This window comes from Lampris incognitus, chromosome 14 (genome assembly GCF_029633865.1).
Source record: "Lampris incognitus isolate fLamInc1 chromosome 14, fLamInc1.hap2, whole genome shotgun sequence".
Taxonomy (NCBI): domain Eukaryota; kingdom Metazoa; phylum Chordata; class Actinopteri; order Lampriformes; family Lampridae; genus Lampris; species Lampris incognitus.
The window spans coordinates 43,623,199-43,638,224 of NC_079224.1; the positions used below are offsets into that span (position 1 = coordinate 43,623,199).

The following is a 15,026-nucleotide window of genomic DNA, read 5'->3' on the forward strand; positions in this document are numbered from 1 at the left end:
ACAGAGCCAGGCGTTGGTAGGCAACATGGCGCCCGTCAAGCACGAGACAGGCTCTCAGCCAATCACGGCGCGCTTCGCAAAGCTCTAAAGGATGGCCGGACTCTCTGTACACGGCGCCGGATGACGTAACCCACCCATCCTGGCATTCCTCACCCCGCCCCGCTCTCAGTTTTACTACTAAATGCACGAATCGACCTCCCCACCTCCTTCCGCACCGCCTGCAGCTCTCTCCTACCATGTGACGTTATTCCTTCATTCATTCCTGTCCTTCCCCCCTTTCTGCTCACCCTCACCCTCTCTCGGTCTTTCTCTCTCCCACTTCTCTCTCTGTCTCTCTCCCTCTCTCGGTCTCTCTCTCCCCCAGTTCTCTCTCTCTCGCCGTTGTTTCTCTCACTCTCTCTCCCAGTTCTCTCTCGCTCTCTCCCTCCCTCCCTCTCTCTCTCTCCCCCAGTTCTCTCTCCCAGTTCTCTCTCGCTCTCTCCCTCCCTCTCTCTTTCTCCCAATTGTCTCCCCCCTCGCTCTCTCTCCCCCAGTTATCTCTCTCTCGCCGTTGTCTCTCACTCTCTCTCCCAGTTCTCTCGCTCTCTCCGTCCCTCCGTCCCTCCCTCCCTCTCTCTCTCTCTCTCTCTCTCTCTCTCTCTCTCTCTCTCTCTCTCTCTCTCTCTCTCTCTCTCTCTCTCTCTCCCCCAGTTCTCTCTCCCAGTTCTCTCTCCCTCCCTCTCTCTCTCTTTCTCCCAATTGTCTCTCCCCACCTCGCTCTCTCTCTTTCTCCCAATTGTCTCCCCCCTCGTTCTCCCTCTCCCAGTTGTCTCTCTCTGTCTCTCCATCCCTCCTTCCCCTCCCTCTCTCGGTTAGCCTCGTTCATTTGACAGCCATTGTGATTGGCCAGTATTTATATCAACTAGGTCCCAGTGCCACCTGGGACAATGGTCTCCAGTCAGATCCAGGTCACAGCAGAATGAAACCATTCTCCACCTCTGAGCTGCACGGAAGCGTCTGCCTGGTCCGGTCCTGGTCCTGGTCCTGGTCTGGTCCAGTTCGTCAGTGCATGATTTCCTCTCTTTGCCATCAGGAAACATCCAGGTAGAAAACACACAGGGAGGAGCCTACATGAGCAGGACGTCCTGGAGGAATGCACTAATTAACGTCACGCACGCGCACGCGCACACTCACGCGCACACGCGCACGCACGCTGCTGGACGTCGGGCTGGCTGCCTGTGTCAGGTGTGACAGAGGTTTCCTGGAAGAGGACGACGGCGTGCTTAGAGCGGTCCGGGTGAAGGTAAGTGCCACTAATCCTGCCTTGTTATCTGCACGTAGTGTGCACCTGCACGCCCGCCCGGTGCAGCCTACCGGATGTCCAGCACTCCCCACCGGAACCTCACACGACTGCCTCGCACTTGGCCAGATAAGACACGTGGTGTGGACGATGTGGTCTAAAATTAATGGGACAATGTTTTCCTCTGTGGAGACGAGGAGCATGAGATCCCGCGACATACTACCACTACTACTACTACTACCACTACTACTACCACTACTACCACTACCACTACTACCACTACTACCACTACCACTACTACTACTACCACTACTACCACTACTACTACCACTACTACTACCACTACCACCACTACTACTACCACTACTACTACCACTACTACTACCAATACTACCACTACTACTACCAGTACTACTACTACTACCACTACTACCAGTACTACTACCAATACTACTACTACTACCAGTACTACTACTACTACTACCACTACTACTACTACCAGTACTACTACTACTACCACTACTACCACTACTTCTACTACCAGTACTACTACTACCACTACTACTACTACCAGTACTACTACTACCACTACTACCAGTACTACCACTACTACTACTACCAGTACTACTACTACTACTACTACCACCTTCAGCTGCTCCCGTTAGGAGCGTTACTATTATTATTATTTCATTATTGCCATTAGGGTAAAGATATTCACATTAATTAAGATAATCAATTGAGAATTACGATATTAATTCAGATAACGATTTATTAAGATATTAATGAAGATAATCGCGTTTGAGATGTCACGATATGCAAGAAAGAAAATCCGCATCACGTCTCACGCCCCTCTCTAAAACAACGGTAGACGAAAGACTCGTGTCAAACTTTAATGAAAAGAAAGTACAGATGAAACATGTTTTTAATTGTGCAATTTATTATTTTTTTACCCCTGGAAGCGAAATTGTGCAGGACGGGACATTAATAACCGTATCTAAACTGAAGGTCAAACGAAACAAGAAAATAAGAAAATGAAAGCTATTGTGCAGCGACTTGTCGCTATAATAATATAATGCAATACCCAGAAATCACACGGATCACCTGGTGTGACGTCACAATGTTGACACACACCACCCAGCTAACGTATAGCGTACATACTTTAAAAAGGACGCGGTGTCACCATAGGTGGCCTTCCACAAGTGACGTCTGCCACGACCCCCTGCGAGCTTATATATTTTGTGGGTAGGTTGTCATACCCCCCCCCCAACCCCCCGTTCCGTGCTCCTCAGCTGAGCGGGGTAGTTTACACAGGATTACCGGGGGATAATCCATTTACAGCGTTTAGAGACGGTCGCCATCTGTCTCCAATTAGCACAGCGAGGCGGTCGGTCGCGCGCGCGCGCGCCTGCGGATGGCGAGCCGGGATCGTGCACGAAATAAATCCCGAAAGGGGGGGGTGGGGGTGAGGTGGAGGTCGTCGTCACATCCTGCAGACTCCGCACGGTTCGGCAGGTGGGTCGTGAATGCCGGTGCGGTACAGGTTTGTCTGAAGGTTTTTCTTCCGGTACAGGTCTGCGCGGTGAGACGAGCCGGATCCGCTTCTGACCTGCGAGCGTCTCCCGCGCGCTCCTTCCTGTACCGCCGCCGCCGCCGCTTCACCGGCGTCCTCCTACCTGAACAGGTGAGTCGTCGCTTGTTTGTCTCACCTGTCGCGTGTCGGCGTGAGCGACGCGCGCGCGCGTGCGCGCAGCGTTCAGATATGGACGCGCCTCCGCGCTTCCTTTCGGCTGTTTTCTGTCCTTTAATTGTTTTTTGTTCTTCTTCTTCTTCCCGTTTTGGTTGCAGGACCGTTTCAGCGTGCTCGCCACTAGAAAATCAAAAGCCCGCATGGAGACCGAGCTTTCAACAGAATCGCGGACCCGTCGCTCGAGTTCTGTTTAAGGGATTCGTCGTTTTGTCCGATTCCTGCAACTCAGCAATGCGCCGCCGATAACCTGCAGGCTCGCCTATGACAGCCAGCGTTTAGCCCCCCTTCCTTGCCTTCCTGTCCGCATCTGAAAGCACCAGCAAACTGGTAGGAGTCACTAGCGTCCCACGTCCTACACCAGCCCACGGTGAATTATTTACCCCAAAAACACCAAAGACGGTGCCTCCTCAGCTGCAGGATTTGGTTCTTCCATCCAGATGATGCGGACCAGCAGCAAAGGCCGCAGTGCTTCCCCGCACCGGATAACCTACAAGTCAGACTTTCACGACATTAAATGCTCTTTTGACACTGGCGCCATACAAGGGACCAAGGCAGCTCGCCAGGGCTCTGCTGTAACCCCGACTGGGTTGACCTCCAGCCTGTCTGACGCCGATATGTCCCACTGCACCACCGCCGCCGCCAGCACCAGCGACGCTGGAGGCAGAGGCCGGGCCCACAGCGCCAGGGGGGCCAAGATCCGAGACAACATCTTCCTTCAGATGGACAACCGGCAGCTACGACAGGACGGAGGACCGCCACAACAGAGCTGCAGCTCCATGCAACTCCCGTCCCCGGTACCGCCTCGCACACAGCTCCAACCTTCGCCTCTCCCCTCACCCAGATGCTCCCCCCTCACTTCCTCGTCTGTTCTGAGTGCCGTCGCCAGCCTTTCCACCATGGAGTCCTCTTCGTCGGATAAACCGTCCAGATCGGAGGAGATGGCGGAGATAGACAGAGCCGCTCTGGCTCAGAAGTTCACCGTGACACGGCGACTGTTCGAGACCAAGATGATGGAGGTCAGCGGAGGGCAAGGTTCAAAGGTCATTGCCGTCCGGGGAAATAAGGCGGCGGTGGACGGGAGAGAGGAAGCAGAGGACGGGAACGGTGGCACCGACCCTTTAGAAAGAGAAGGGGAGCGAAGAAGAAGGAGGCAGGGAGAGGAGGGAAATGGGGATGAGGTGGACTATTCAAGCCACCCTGTGCTGAATGTTTCTTCTCCTAAAAAAGAACAAACACCCGTGTCAGGGCAAAAGAAATCCCCTCCGTCAACAAAACATGGCCTGTTTCAACCTCCATCACCTACTCCGAGTACTGAGCCCATGTTATCGAACGCAGAAGACCACGTATCTGCCCCCAGCTCGCCCTCTCACCTTGATGAGTCCGCTCGGAGCGCAACATCTCAAGTAGATGGAGAAACGGAGGTGGAAGGCGAGGCGGAAAGAAGAAAACATCCCACTCCCCGCTGCTCGACCCGCGGTGACCTCTCGACCCTGGACGAGGATCCGGTGAGGGCAGAACTCGTGCACGTGAAAAACGAGTCATCGGAGAGTGACGAGAACGAGGAGGAACAGGAGGTGACAGACAGCCCAAACGGACGAATGGATGACGGGGAAGAAGACACAGAAGTGACAGCAGAAGAGAAAGTGGAGGAGGAGGAGACGGTGGACGAGGAGGCGCTGGTGGATGACGTATTTGAAGAACCCAGTGCACGGGTCACATCGATGGGTGTTGAAGTACTGGTCGAGGAACCGGCTGCTGGCAGCAGTGGCGCCTCAGCGCAGATGGATGAAGACGAGCTCATGAAAAGAGACAAGTACCAACAGGTGGAGCACAAGGAAGGAAGGAGGGAGGAGCAGCTGGAGGAGGAGGAGGGGGCCGAGAGGTTCGCAACAGAGGGCAAAACTGGGGACAGAATCGCCGAGGAAATCACTGAAAAGGAGGAGAGCGGGAACATGGTGATAGAGGGGAACGTTGACAAGGAAGACAGCTGGCCCAGAGAGGGGGAGGAGGGGGGAGAGGGGGAGGAGGGGGGAGAGGGGGGACGCAGGCCAAGTGAAGGAAAAGTAAGGGCCGAGAAAGTGGAAAGGAATCAGAGGGACGCAGTAAATGCAGAACCTGAGCCACAACAAGAGCAAGTCGAGCCGGAGGATGAAGAGGACAAGCATCACGGAGGAACTGAAAGAGAAGTTAAGGTCAAAGGTCAAGGCTACGCCGAATATGGAGGAGAGGATGAAATGGGAACTGCAGTCTACTGTGGGACTGAGAACAAAGCCTTCACAGATGACCAACACAGAGAATGTGGGTCTCACCCTGAGGACTCAAAACCCCGAAGACAGGACCAGGAAAGTGGTCCAGATGACGGAGAACTGCTGACGTCGGAATACGTAGAGATTCCCGGCGTCGCTGAGCCGTCCGATCAGGATGAAGGCGAAACAGAACCTGGGAAAAGAAAAATCAAGTTCTCCACAGCGCCCATCAAGGTGAGGAAAACGACTCTTCTGTTCTTTAAAAGGCTTAAAATGCACATTTAAAACAGAATAGCGCCTTCACTTTGCTGACTTGAAAACGTTTCATTCGGAAGCAGCTCGACACACACAACTCTTGTCTGTACAGACACAGTTTTGTGTGGCTGTCAGTCGGCTACTGTTTGAACTTTTATGAGAGAGGTGCTGGTTGAAAGCCATGTTTCCAATTTAATGGAGGAGCAGAGACAAGATCTTGCATGCTTTACTCTGCCGGCATTTATCTTAGAACTGCTGTAATCAAACGTGTGTATCTGTCCATATGATTGATGAGCTGTCGTTGTAATGATCTACTTAACATGGCTGTGAGCTAATGGTAATTGTCTTTAGATGTGAAGCGTGGGCCTCATGAACCAAGGGCCTCATTCATCAGTCGTGTGTACACACTCTCTACACGCCCATGGAGTTTCTTAAGTCCTGAAGTTGGTCTCATAGAGAAGACGTGGAGTCTGGGTAACCCCTGAATTTGATCGAGAAGACATGCATGTTAGGGTTAATACTCCTGTCTGTGCCCCTGACAGAGGCAATAGAAAGAAGAACGGGAGTTGGTCCCCGGGCGCTGCACTGCGGCTGCCCACTTGTTCCTAGTGTGTAGAGAGGATGGGTTAAATGCAGAGAATGAATTTCATTATATATATGTACAGTGACAGTGAAGTATAGTATAAAGTAAAGACACCAGTTGGATAACTCTGGTCAACACAATTTTTCTTGCATGGGGTTTTTCAACGGATTCTAGCTAACTTTTGGGTGCTGAATCCAAATCTGGCATTAGTTTTTGCCCATCACGCCAGGTTTTTGAACTATGAAAAATCATTATTTTTGAGAAAACAGCAATTTTACACTCGGGAAGTTAACAAAACACTGTTGCATTAGAAGATCGATAGATGCAAAAACGATTACAATGAATAAATAAACACTCAGCCTAGCATGAAATTACTTAGGGAATGAATAGGGGTCATTTTTATCCCCGCCAAGGTTGCCGGACTAGATGGTCAACTTTTGTAAAATCCTGAATAAGGAGCACACAGAGAGCACAAAAACTTGACGCGATGGAGCAAATCTGAGCTCAGATTTGGATTCAGCAGCCCGAAATGAGCCAAAAACGGTTTCCAAAGTCCATGCAAGAAAAAAAAACTATATTTTTGCATAACAGTTGGATAATAACTGGCTTTACAAGCCTGTGTGATTGCTAGTGTAAACTACTAATAAGACACGGAATGTAACCGGTTATTTTTTTTGCCCGGTGCGGGATTCGATACGAGGTGTACTGCGCCACAAGGCGACGTGATCGAATCCCGCACCGGGCAAAAAAAATAACCGGTTACACTAGCAGCAAGAGGTAGTCAATAGATGTTTGAGGAGTTACAAATAACCACACAAGGCAGTCGGAAAGAGAACACCGGGAGCTAAAAATCAGTGCACTGATCATTCAAATGTAGAGTCAGAAGAAAATGGCAGGTTCACCTCTGAATCTTTATCTGCAGCGAAGCTGTGATGGGTTGAGCGTTTGGCCCCGGCCTGCCTGTGATAACCAGCAGTGCATGTCGATCCAGTACTGTTAGTTTTGTTGCTTTTTTTAAATGCGAACCTGGCTTTTAAAACCAGCGATGTTGTGGAGTTAGAAAACAACGAGACAGGAGACGTGAGAGTAGACGTAGTCGAGGTAGTTTACTAGCTCCAACTTTGCATGTCATACATTCGACAACGACACTGAACTGTGAACCGGAAGCGGAAGTGCATTATCTGACCCCCTCGCCTCTTCCCTTAAAGGTACACCGTCCTCTTAGGTGAATGTCTCTCGTTCTATAGATGTGGGTCACCACAATGTATTATTTATTAATATAATATATCGCCTGCTGCCAATCCCACACGCTCTTTAGCGCTTACCAGCCATTTAAACGCACGCGGTTTTGTGGCGCGATTCCATCACACTACCGTCAACCAGCGGAGGTGTCGTAAAGCGGAGCCCGCCCAAGCAACCATGGCAACCACGCGAAGTTGCCGTTTTCCTAACGAGATCGCGTCAAATTGATGCGTATTAGATTTTTTTAATTGTTTTGGTGAATTTTTTGAGCCTCCTTGCGTTTCAGTAAAACCATTATTTGCCTCCCATACTACAAACATGTCACTCTAGGGGGCCCAAAACCGGCCGTATTTAAATCGCACTACGGCCGTAGTGGCGCCATCCGGACCCCAAGATCACGTGCAGCGGTGGCGCCGGTGCAGGTTGGGGGACGCCCGCCGGTCTCCAAAATGTTTGTTGAACGAATCTAAAAATATAACCCCCCTTTTTTTTAAGACGACGGATTTCGATATTCGGTTAATATTATAACCCTCATTCGGAAGGAAATTCAGCAAAAATATTTTTTCTGCCCCCCCCCCCCCCGGGTCGACGCTTCCCTCGTGTCTTGTCGGGATCCTCAGAAACACCGCTAACGGAGACGCAGGTAAGCCTTCCTGTCGCCTCCAGCCTGCCTCAGCAAACCGATCTGAAGACGGAAGGTTTTCCTCCAAGTGTCTCTGATGCGTCAGCGGGCTTTTCTGGGTCGTTGGCGAAAGACACGATTCACACAAGCTAAGCTAGCTTTAGTTAGCTCCGCTGGACTGCATCTAGTATGTTACAATGTTACCGTTCAGCGTCCAGTCAGGATATCCACTCCCGTGTTTTCGTAGTGTGTGTGTGTGTGTGTGTGTGTGTGTGTGTGTGTGTGTGTGTGTGGTGTTAGTCGGTGTGTGCGGTGTTAGTGTGTGTGTGCGGTGTTAGTGTGTGTGTGGTGTTAGTGTGTGTGTGTGTGTGTGTGGTGTTAGTGTGTGTGTGGTGTTTGTGTGTGTATGTATGTGTGGTGTTAGTGTGTGTGTGTGTGGTGTTAGTGTGTGTGTGTGTGTGTGTGTGGTGTTAGTGTGTGTGTGTGTGTGCGTGTATGTGGTGTTAGTGTGTGTGGTGTGGTGTTAGTGTAGATAGCGGGACCGAAACTAAACCACTTATGATCCTAACTCTTTGTGGAGGTGGTAGGTATTGTCTCAGAGAGTAAGGGGAAAAAATCCCAGAAGATTAAAATGATGCATAATTATGCGTAAATGTGCAAAATATGCATTTTTCTAAAAAATGGCTAAAAACCACTTTTCTCGGCATTTCAGGTGATTCTGAGCATCTTTGATTTTTTTCACCTATATACAAACATTTTCTGGGACTTAGAAATGTTCTGGCATTATGCAAAATATATGCATTTTTGCAAAAATGCACTTATGATCCTAATTTTTTTTTCGAGGTGGTAGGTATTGTTCCAGAGAGGACCAGAAAAATAGCAGAACATTAAAATAATTATAATAATTACGCTTAATTATGCAAAATAAAAACCACTTTTCTCGGCATTGCAGATGATTCTGAGCATTTGGGGGGGAGGGAGTTGGAGTGGGGGGGTGTTTAGGGGCAGGGGGAAGGCGGTTAGCTGGCGGGATGAAGAGGAGGGAGGTTTAGACGGGTGGAGAACCAAACCGCTACATTGTAGCGGGGTTCTTCTAGTGACGTATATAACACGTAACGCCAGATACTCCAGTGAAAATGTGCAGTCTGCTTCCAGCTGCAAACTGAATACCGTGATTTGAGTCCCACAACGGTTGTGATTCACATCTACGACTCTTGAGTCCTAGTTCAGATCGAGGAGAGGGTGTAGGACTCTTATCTATAGAGTGCTGATTCTTGAGATAAGGGACAAAACACGTGTTATAGGTCTTCTATTTTTTTAATACTACATTAATTTGAAATGGGTATATTTACAGACAAAGGTCTAAGCTAACAAACCATGTAAGGGAACAGGGTTTTTTTTTAAATTAAAACACTTTTTATGAAAATTAACATTTATCCACTTCATAACTTGATTTGTGTCAACTCCATCAGACACATTTAAAAGCATGCTGTTTTAATTGGACCAATTCAGCAAGAGTGTGAAGCCCTCAGGTATCCAGAAGTGGTGTTCGGTAATAAAATGCATAACTGGTGGGGGAGACGGGTCTAATTAGAAACCTGGCTCACATGTGCTGCTGCTTTTACGTTGCACCTCTCCCTCCCCGTGACTTGTCATTGAAAAATCTGCCAATTCAAACTGTTTCTTGAAGAATGGCCCATGGCAGCAATACTGACTCCCCTTAGAGCCGTTGGCACTGAGTTGATCCATGTAAGAAAAAAGCAAAAAAAATCTGTCGGAAAACCTTTTGGACCCCTAAAGCTACACAATTTCCAGGCATTAATGGATCTATTGACTTTACTCCTTTTCTGCTATGTATTTACAGTTTTTCAATATGACTGTATTTACCGTATTGTCGCTCCCTCCTCGGGGACTCGTTCCAGTTCCTGGTTGGAGCTGGGGTTTTTTTGTTGTTGTTTGTTTTGTTTTTTGAGGCTTTTTCTTTTTAATAGTGTTCAAATCTGTGACATATTTAGTGCATGGTGTGAAACGAATGCATTGCTGCCTGGTTTTCAAGTCACAATTTCATTCCCGCGTCCGTCCAACACACCTGAAAGTCGTTCAGCCGGAGCCTGTGGTGTGTACGTAGTTCTGTCTCTGAGCTGTCCGTCGCATAAAGGCCCTTTAACTTTGGCAACGCCAGAATTGTGTGTGCCTTGAACCTCCTCTTCGTTTTTGCGTATGCCCGTAACCCTTGACTCTTAAGAGCACCTTTGTCCCTTGTTTTACTACTTTTTTCCCTGGGTTTTTTACTTTCTGAAGGTTTTTTAAGCAAGGACGCGTTCCAGTTTACCTTTTCTGGTTGTGCCGGTAGCTTCTGGGTGGCTGTGTGCACAGTCTGGCAGGCAGGGTGGAGTGGGTGGAGAAGAGTGTCAGGAGTGATTTGTGACAGAAGGGTACCAGCAAGAGTTAAAGGGAAGGTTTACAAGATGGTAGTTTGGAGGTGGTTTGGAGACAGTGGCACTGATGAGAAGACAGGAGGTGGAGCTGGAGGTGGCAGAGATGAAGATGATAAGATTTGCAGTGGGAGTGATGAAGAAGGACAGGATTAGGAACGAGTATATCAGAGGGACCGCTCAGGTTGGACGGTTTGGAGACAAAGCAAGTGAGGCAAGATTGAGATGGTTTGGACATGTGTGGAGGAGAGATGCTGAATATACTGGGAGAAGGATGCTGAATATGGAGCTGCCAGGGAAGAGGAGAAGAGGGAGGTCAAAGAGGAGGTTTGCAGGTGGCTGGTGTGACAGAGGAAGATGCAGAGGACAGGAAGAGATGCAGACGGGTGATCCGCTGTGGCGCCCCCTAACGGTAGCAGCCGAATGTAGTCGTAGTAGTAAGTTGTGTCAGCAGCTTCTGGGTGGCTGTGTGCAGTTTGTCAAAAACGTGCAAACCAGAAATACAGCGTCACATCGGCGTCCAACCGTCTCCCTCTCTCCTCTGGTTCGTTTATCAGGTGTACGCTACCTACTCCAACGACGACTACGACAGAAGCAACGGCGACATCGACCCGGTGTCTGCTTCAGCCGAGTATGAGCTGGAGAAGAGAGTGGACAGGATGGACGTCTTCCCTGTGGCGATCAAGAAGGGTCTGTCTGTCTGCCTGTCTTGTCTCTATCTACTGTCTCTTTGCAGGGTTCCCATGTGTCCTGGTAAACCTCCTGGAAAATGAGAGAACTGATGAGATGTGCTGGTAATATTATTGCGGTCACGGAGGACTGTCAAGTTAGGTTGTAAAATTGCACTTCTGCATGCCGACGTGGCATATTTTGGAAGGCAGTTTTCAACAGATGGTATATTTTACCCGCCGATATGTCACATTAGTGTGTGAAGTTCAGGGTGGTTTGTTCAGTGAGCGGCTAAAAGTCACACAGTCCACTCAGAGACTGTGGAGACCGCTGGTAGTGAACACTGAATAATGTGGCCTTCTTTTGATACGTATATCCAAGTAAAGGTCCTGGAAATGGCCTTTTCCTGGAAAAAGGATTTCTGTAAGAGTGGGAACTCTGCTTAGTATTTCGGGTGCCAATAACATCGACGCCGCATTCCAGGTTTCAGCCGGGGGGACCCCAAGATGTGCAGCTTTCAGAAGACGTTGTTGTGAATGTTCAGGGTAAGAATGACCAGTAGGCCTGTTGGTCAACATAATGAGCTACACAGCTTCCATACTGAACGGCTTAGGCACTGCAAGGCTTACGGGGCATTATAACCAGCCCCCTTACTGCCTTGTTATCCTCTTGGTATGACATGCTGTGGCCACGGCAATATCTTCTCCAGTCTGGCTGCAGAAGTTGGGAGTTTCTTCTCTTGTTTCCATTTGGTGGGAATGTGAAGGAATACTGGCTCAGGCCTTATTTGCTGGATCCGCAGTTTTCCTATCAGTTTCCTGGAAAGGAGCTGCGGGGTAAATCTTAGTTTCTTAGGAAGTTCACTGGGAAGACCCAAGACGCTATGTACAGTACAGATGGATACGGACAACAAGAGGGCAGGGTCAGTGATGGAGTCTGTAGGTATGTGGCACCTTCTTTACAAGTCTCCAGGGAAAGAAGCAGGAAATGGTGTCGTCGTTGTACAGGAAGTGGTTAGTTTTGGTCAAGTTGATGAGAAACCACATTTCTCTTTTGGGGCGGGGGGGGGGGCTGCAGACTACCACGTGCCTCCACCGATACATGTGGAGTTGCCAGCAGCTTCTGTTCACTGGACAGTGAGGAGTTTCACAAGGAGGACATGGGAGGATCACGCTATTGCCCCCGGTTCCGCCCTGACCGACCAGAGGAGGCGCTAGTGCAGCAACCAGGACACATATCCCCACATTCGGCTTCCCACCCGCAGATACGGTCAGTTGTGTCTGTAGGGACGCCCGACCAAGCCAGAGGTAACACGGGGATTCGAACCACCGACCCCCCCCGTGTCGGTAGGCAACGGAATAGACTGCTATGACCCTCGGACGCTCAGTTATTGGAAAGTTTAGAGGTGGAAGTCAAGTTGGTAACACAACGAGTTTGTCATATAATTAATTATACATGAGGAGGAAGATGTTACTTTTGTAAACTCGATAAGAAATTAACATTTACCGGTCAACTCTACTAGAAAACTAATGGGAAATTGCAGACGAGGAAAATGAAATGTTCATAAATGGGCATTAGTGGGACCTGTCCGCCCATTATCTCTAGCGGTCCCTCATCCTCGTCTGTTCTGTCACACATCTGTGACGTGAACGTGTCTCTTTAATGGCCGTATTTCTGTGAAACTCTCCGACACGGCCTTCTCTCCTCCACCTGCAGGAGAGGAGGGTCTGGGGATCAGCATAATAGGGATGGGTGTGGGAGCGGATCAGGGACTGGAGAAACTGGGAATCTTCGTCAAAACCATCACGGAGGGGGGAGCCACGCAGGAGGACGGACGGTGAGTTCACAGCATCAGGCGCTGTCTGCCAGGGCTCCAACGTGACAAGAGTAACGAGAGTCTTCTGGTGTGTTTGTGTGTGTGTGTGTGTGTCTGTGTGTGTGTGTCTGTGTGTGTCTGTGTGTGTGTTTGTGTGTTAGGATTCGGGTGAATGACCAACTAGTCGAGGTAGATGGAGTCAGTTTGGTCGGCGTCTCTCAGCTGTTTGCAGCCACGGTCCTCAAGAATACCTCAGGCCTGGTCAAGTAAGTATGTTCTTCATTTATTCTATTTTGATTGATTGATTGATTGATTGATTGATTGATTGATTGATTGATTGATTGATTGATTTTTTGGATCCCCCCCCTTTTTTTCTTCCCAATTGTCAGTTGCACTTGAACAATTACCCCACTCTTCTGAGCTGTCCCGGTCGTTGCTCCACCTCTTCTGCCGATTGGGGGGTGGGGGGGCTGCAGACTACCACATGCCTCCTCCCATACATGTGGAGTCCCCAGCCGCTTCTTTTCACCTGACAGTGAGGAGTTTTACCAGGGGGGCTGAAGCTTGTGGGAGGATCACGCTATACCCCCCAGTTCCCCCTCCCTCCCGAACAGGCGCCCCGACCGACCAGAGGAGGCGCTAGTGCAGCGACCAGGACACATACCCACATCCGGCTTCCCACCCGCAGACACGGGGCAACTGTGTCTGTAGGGATGCCCGACCAAGCCGGAGGTAACACGGGGATTCGAACCGGCGATCCCCGTGTTGGTGGGCAACGGAATAGACCGCGACGCCACCCAGACACCCGATCGATTGATTACTCGAGTGCTGATTTGGGGACCATTGATTGTTTTTCTGTGCAAACCCCTTGAAGTTGTTCATTTGTGGGCTGGTGGTTGTTGTTGTCACAGCGATTTGGAGACGGCTTATTGACATGCATCTTGTTTTTTTTACGCGCCTATTATGTGAGGATATTATTGAAAAATTCACGTGCGAAGGTATTGCCAAAACTCAAGAACCCGTTAAAAGGAGAGAGGACTGGAAGTGGATGTTTGGAACATTAGAGCGTTAACGAGCGAGTAAGCGCTCGTTTCCAGCCCGTCTCATTATGAAGACATAAAGGGGTGTGGCTGTAGAGGACAGACGGTGGTGCGGGTTAGACTGAAGGTAACAGTGTTGTGGTCTTGTCCGGCTTCTCACAAGTCCACCCGGCGTATTTAGTCACGCCGGTGTGTCGTCTTCCTACTCGCCTCACATTTCATTGGTCTCACGCGGCTCTTGCCATCTTTGATGCCAGACTGGGCGTCCAAGTGGCGTGGTGGTCTACTCCGTTGCCTACCAACACGGGGATCGCCAGTTTGAATCCCCTGTTACCCAAGCTGGAGGTCCCTACAGACACTTGGCCGTGTCTGCGGGTGGGAAGCCGGATGTGGGTATGCGTCCTGGTCGCTGCACTAGCGCCTCCTCTGATTGGTCGGGGCACCTGTTCGAGGGGGTAACTGGAGGGGGGGGATAGCATGATCCTCTCATACGCTACATCCTCCTGGTGAAACTCCTCACTGTCAGGTGAAAAGAAGCGGCTGGCGACTCCACATGTATGGGAGGAGGCACGTGGTAGTCTGCAGACCCTCCCCGGCTCGGCAGAGGGGGTGGAGCAGAGACCGGGACGACTCGGAAGAGTGGGGTAGTTGGCCGAGTACAATTGGGGGGACAAAAGGGGGGGGGGTAAAAAAAAGCATCGATTTTCTCCCTCCACGTGGCCAAGTGATGAGTCTTATTTTGTTGTTGGATTTACGAGGACCGTCGGTTCTGCCATCCCGGAGCCGTACCGACATGTCTTCAGATCAGAACACGAAAAGAAAAAGGTTTTCTACCCCGGTGGTGGAGAAATCCATCCACTCCATGTTGGACTTTAAAGTGTCTGTATTTAATCTGTATTGTTAGATGATTTCTTTGCCCACAGCTCAGCTTGGTCACTTTTCTTCCGCTGCAGGTTTTTGATTGGCCGAGAGAAGCAGGGGGTGCAGAGCGAGGTGGCACGACTGATCAATGAAAGCCTGGAAATGGACAGATCGGCCAGAGAGGTGTGTGATCTTAAGATGGAGGACGAGAGTTTGGCTTCTATGCAGGAT

The 15,026-nt window shown here is 49.9% G+C and overlaps 1 protein-coding gene across 1 annotated transcript in view; it reads left to right on the forward strand.

Annotated features, from left to right (window-relative positions):
- Positions 1-3,432: 3,432 nt before the first annotated feature.
- The window catches only part of LOC130124475 (uncharacterized), a 31,203-nt gene continuing 19,609 nt past the window's right edge, over positions 3,433-15,026 (forward strand). Inside the window, exons 1-6 of the mRNA XM_056293928.1 lie at positions 3,433-4,981; positions 5,159-5,506; positions 10,967-11,099; positions 12,795-12,915; positions 13,056-13,160; positions 14,888-14,982. Coding sequence (XP_056149903.1) covers positions 3,464-4,981; positions 5,159-5,506; positions 10,967-11,099; positions 12,795-12,915; positions 13,056-13,160; positions 14,888-14,982 — 2,320 coding nt within the window. The 5' untranslated portion in view covers positions 3,433-3,463. The remainder of the gene's footprint in view (positions 4,982-5,158; positions 5,507-10,966; positions 11,100-12,794; positions 12,916-13,055; positions 13,161-14,887; positions 14,983-15,026) is intronic.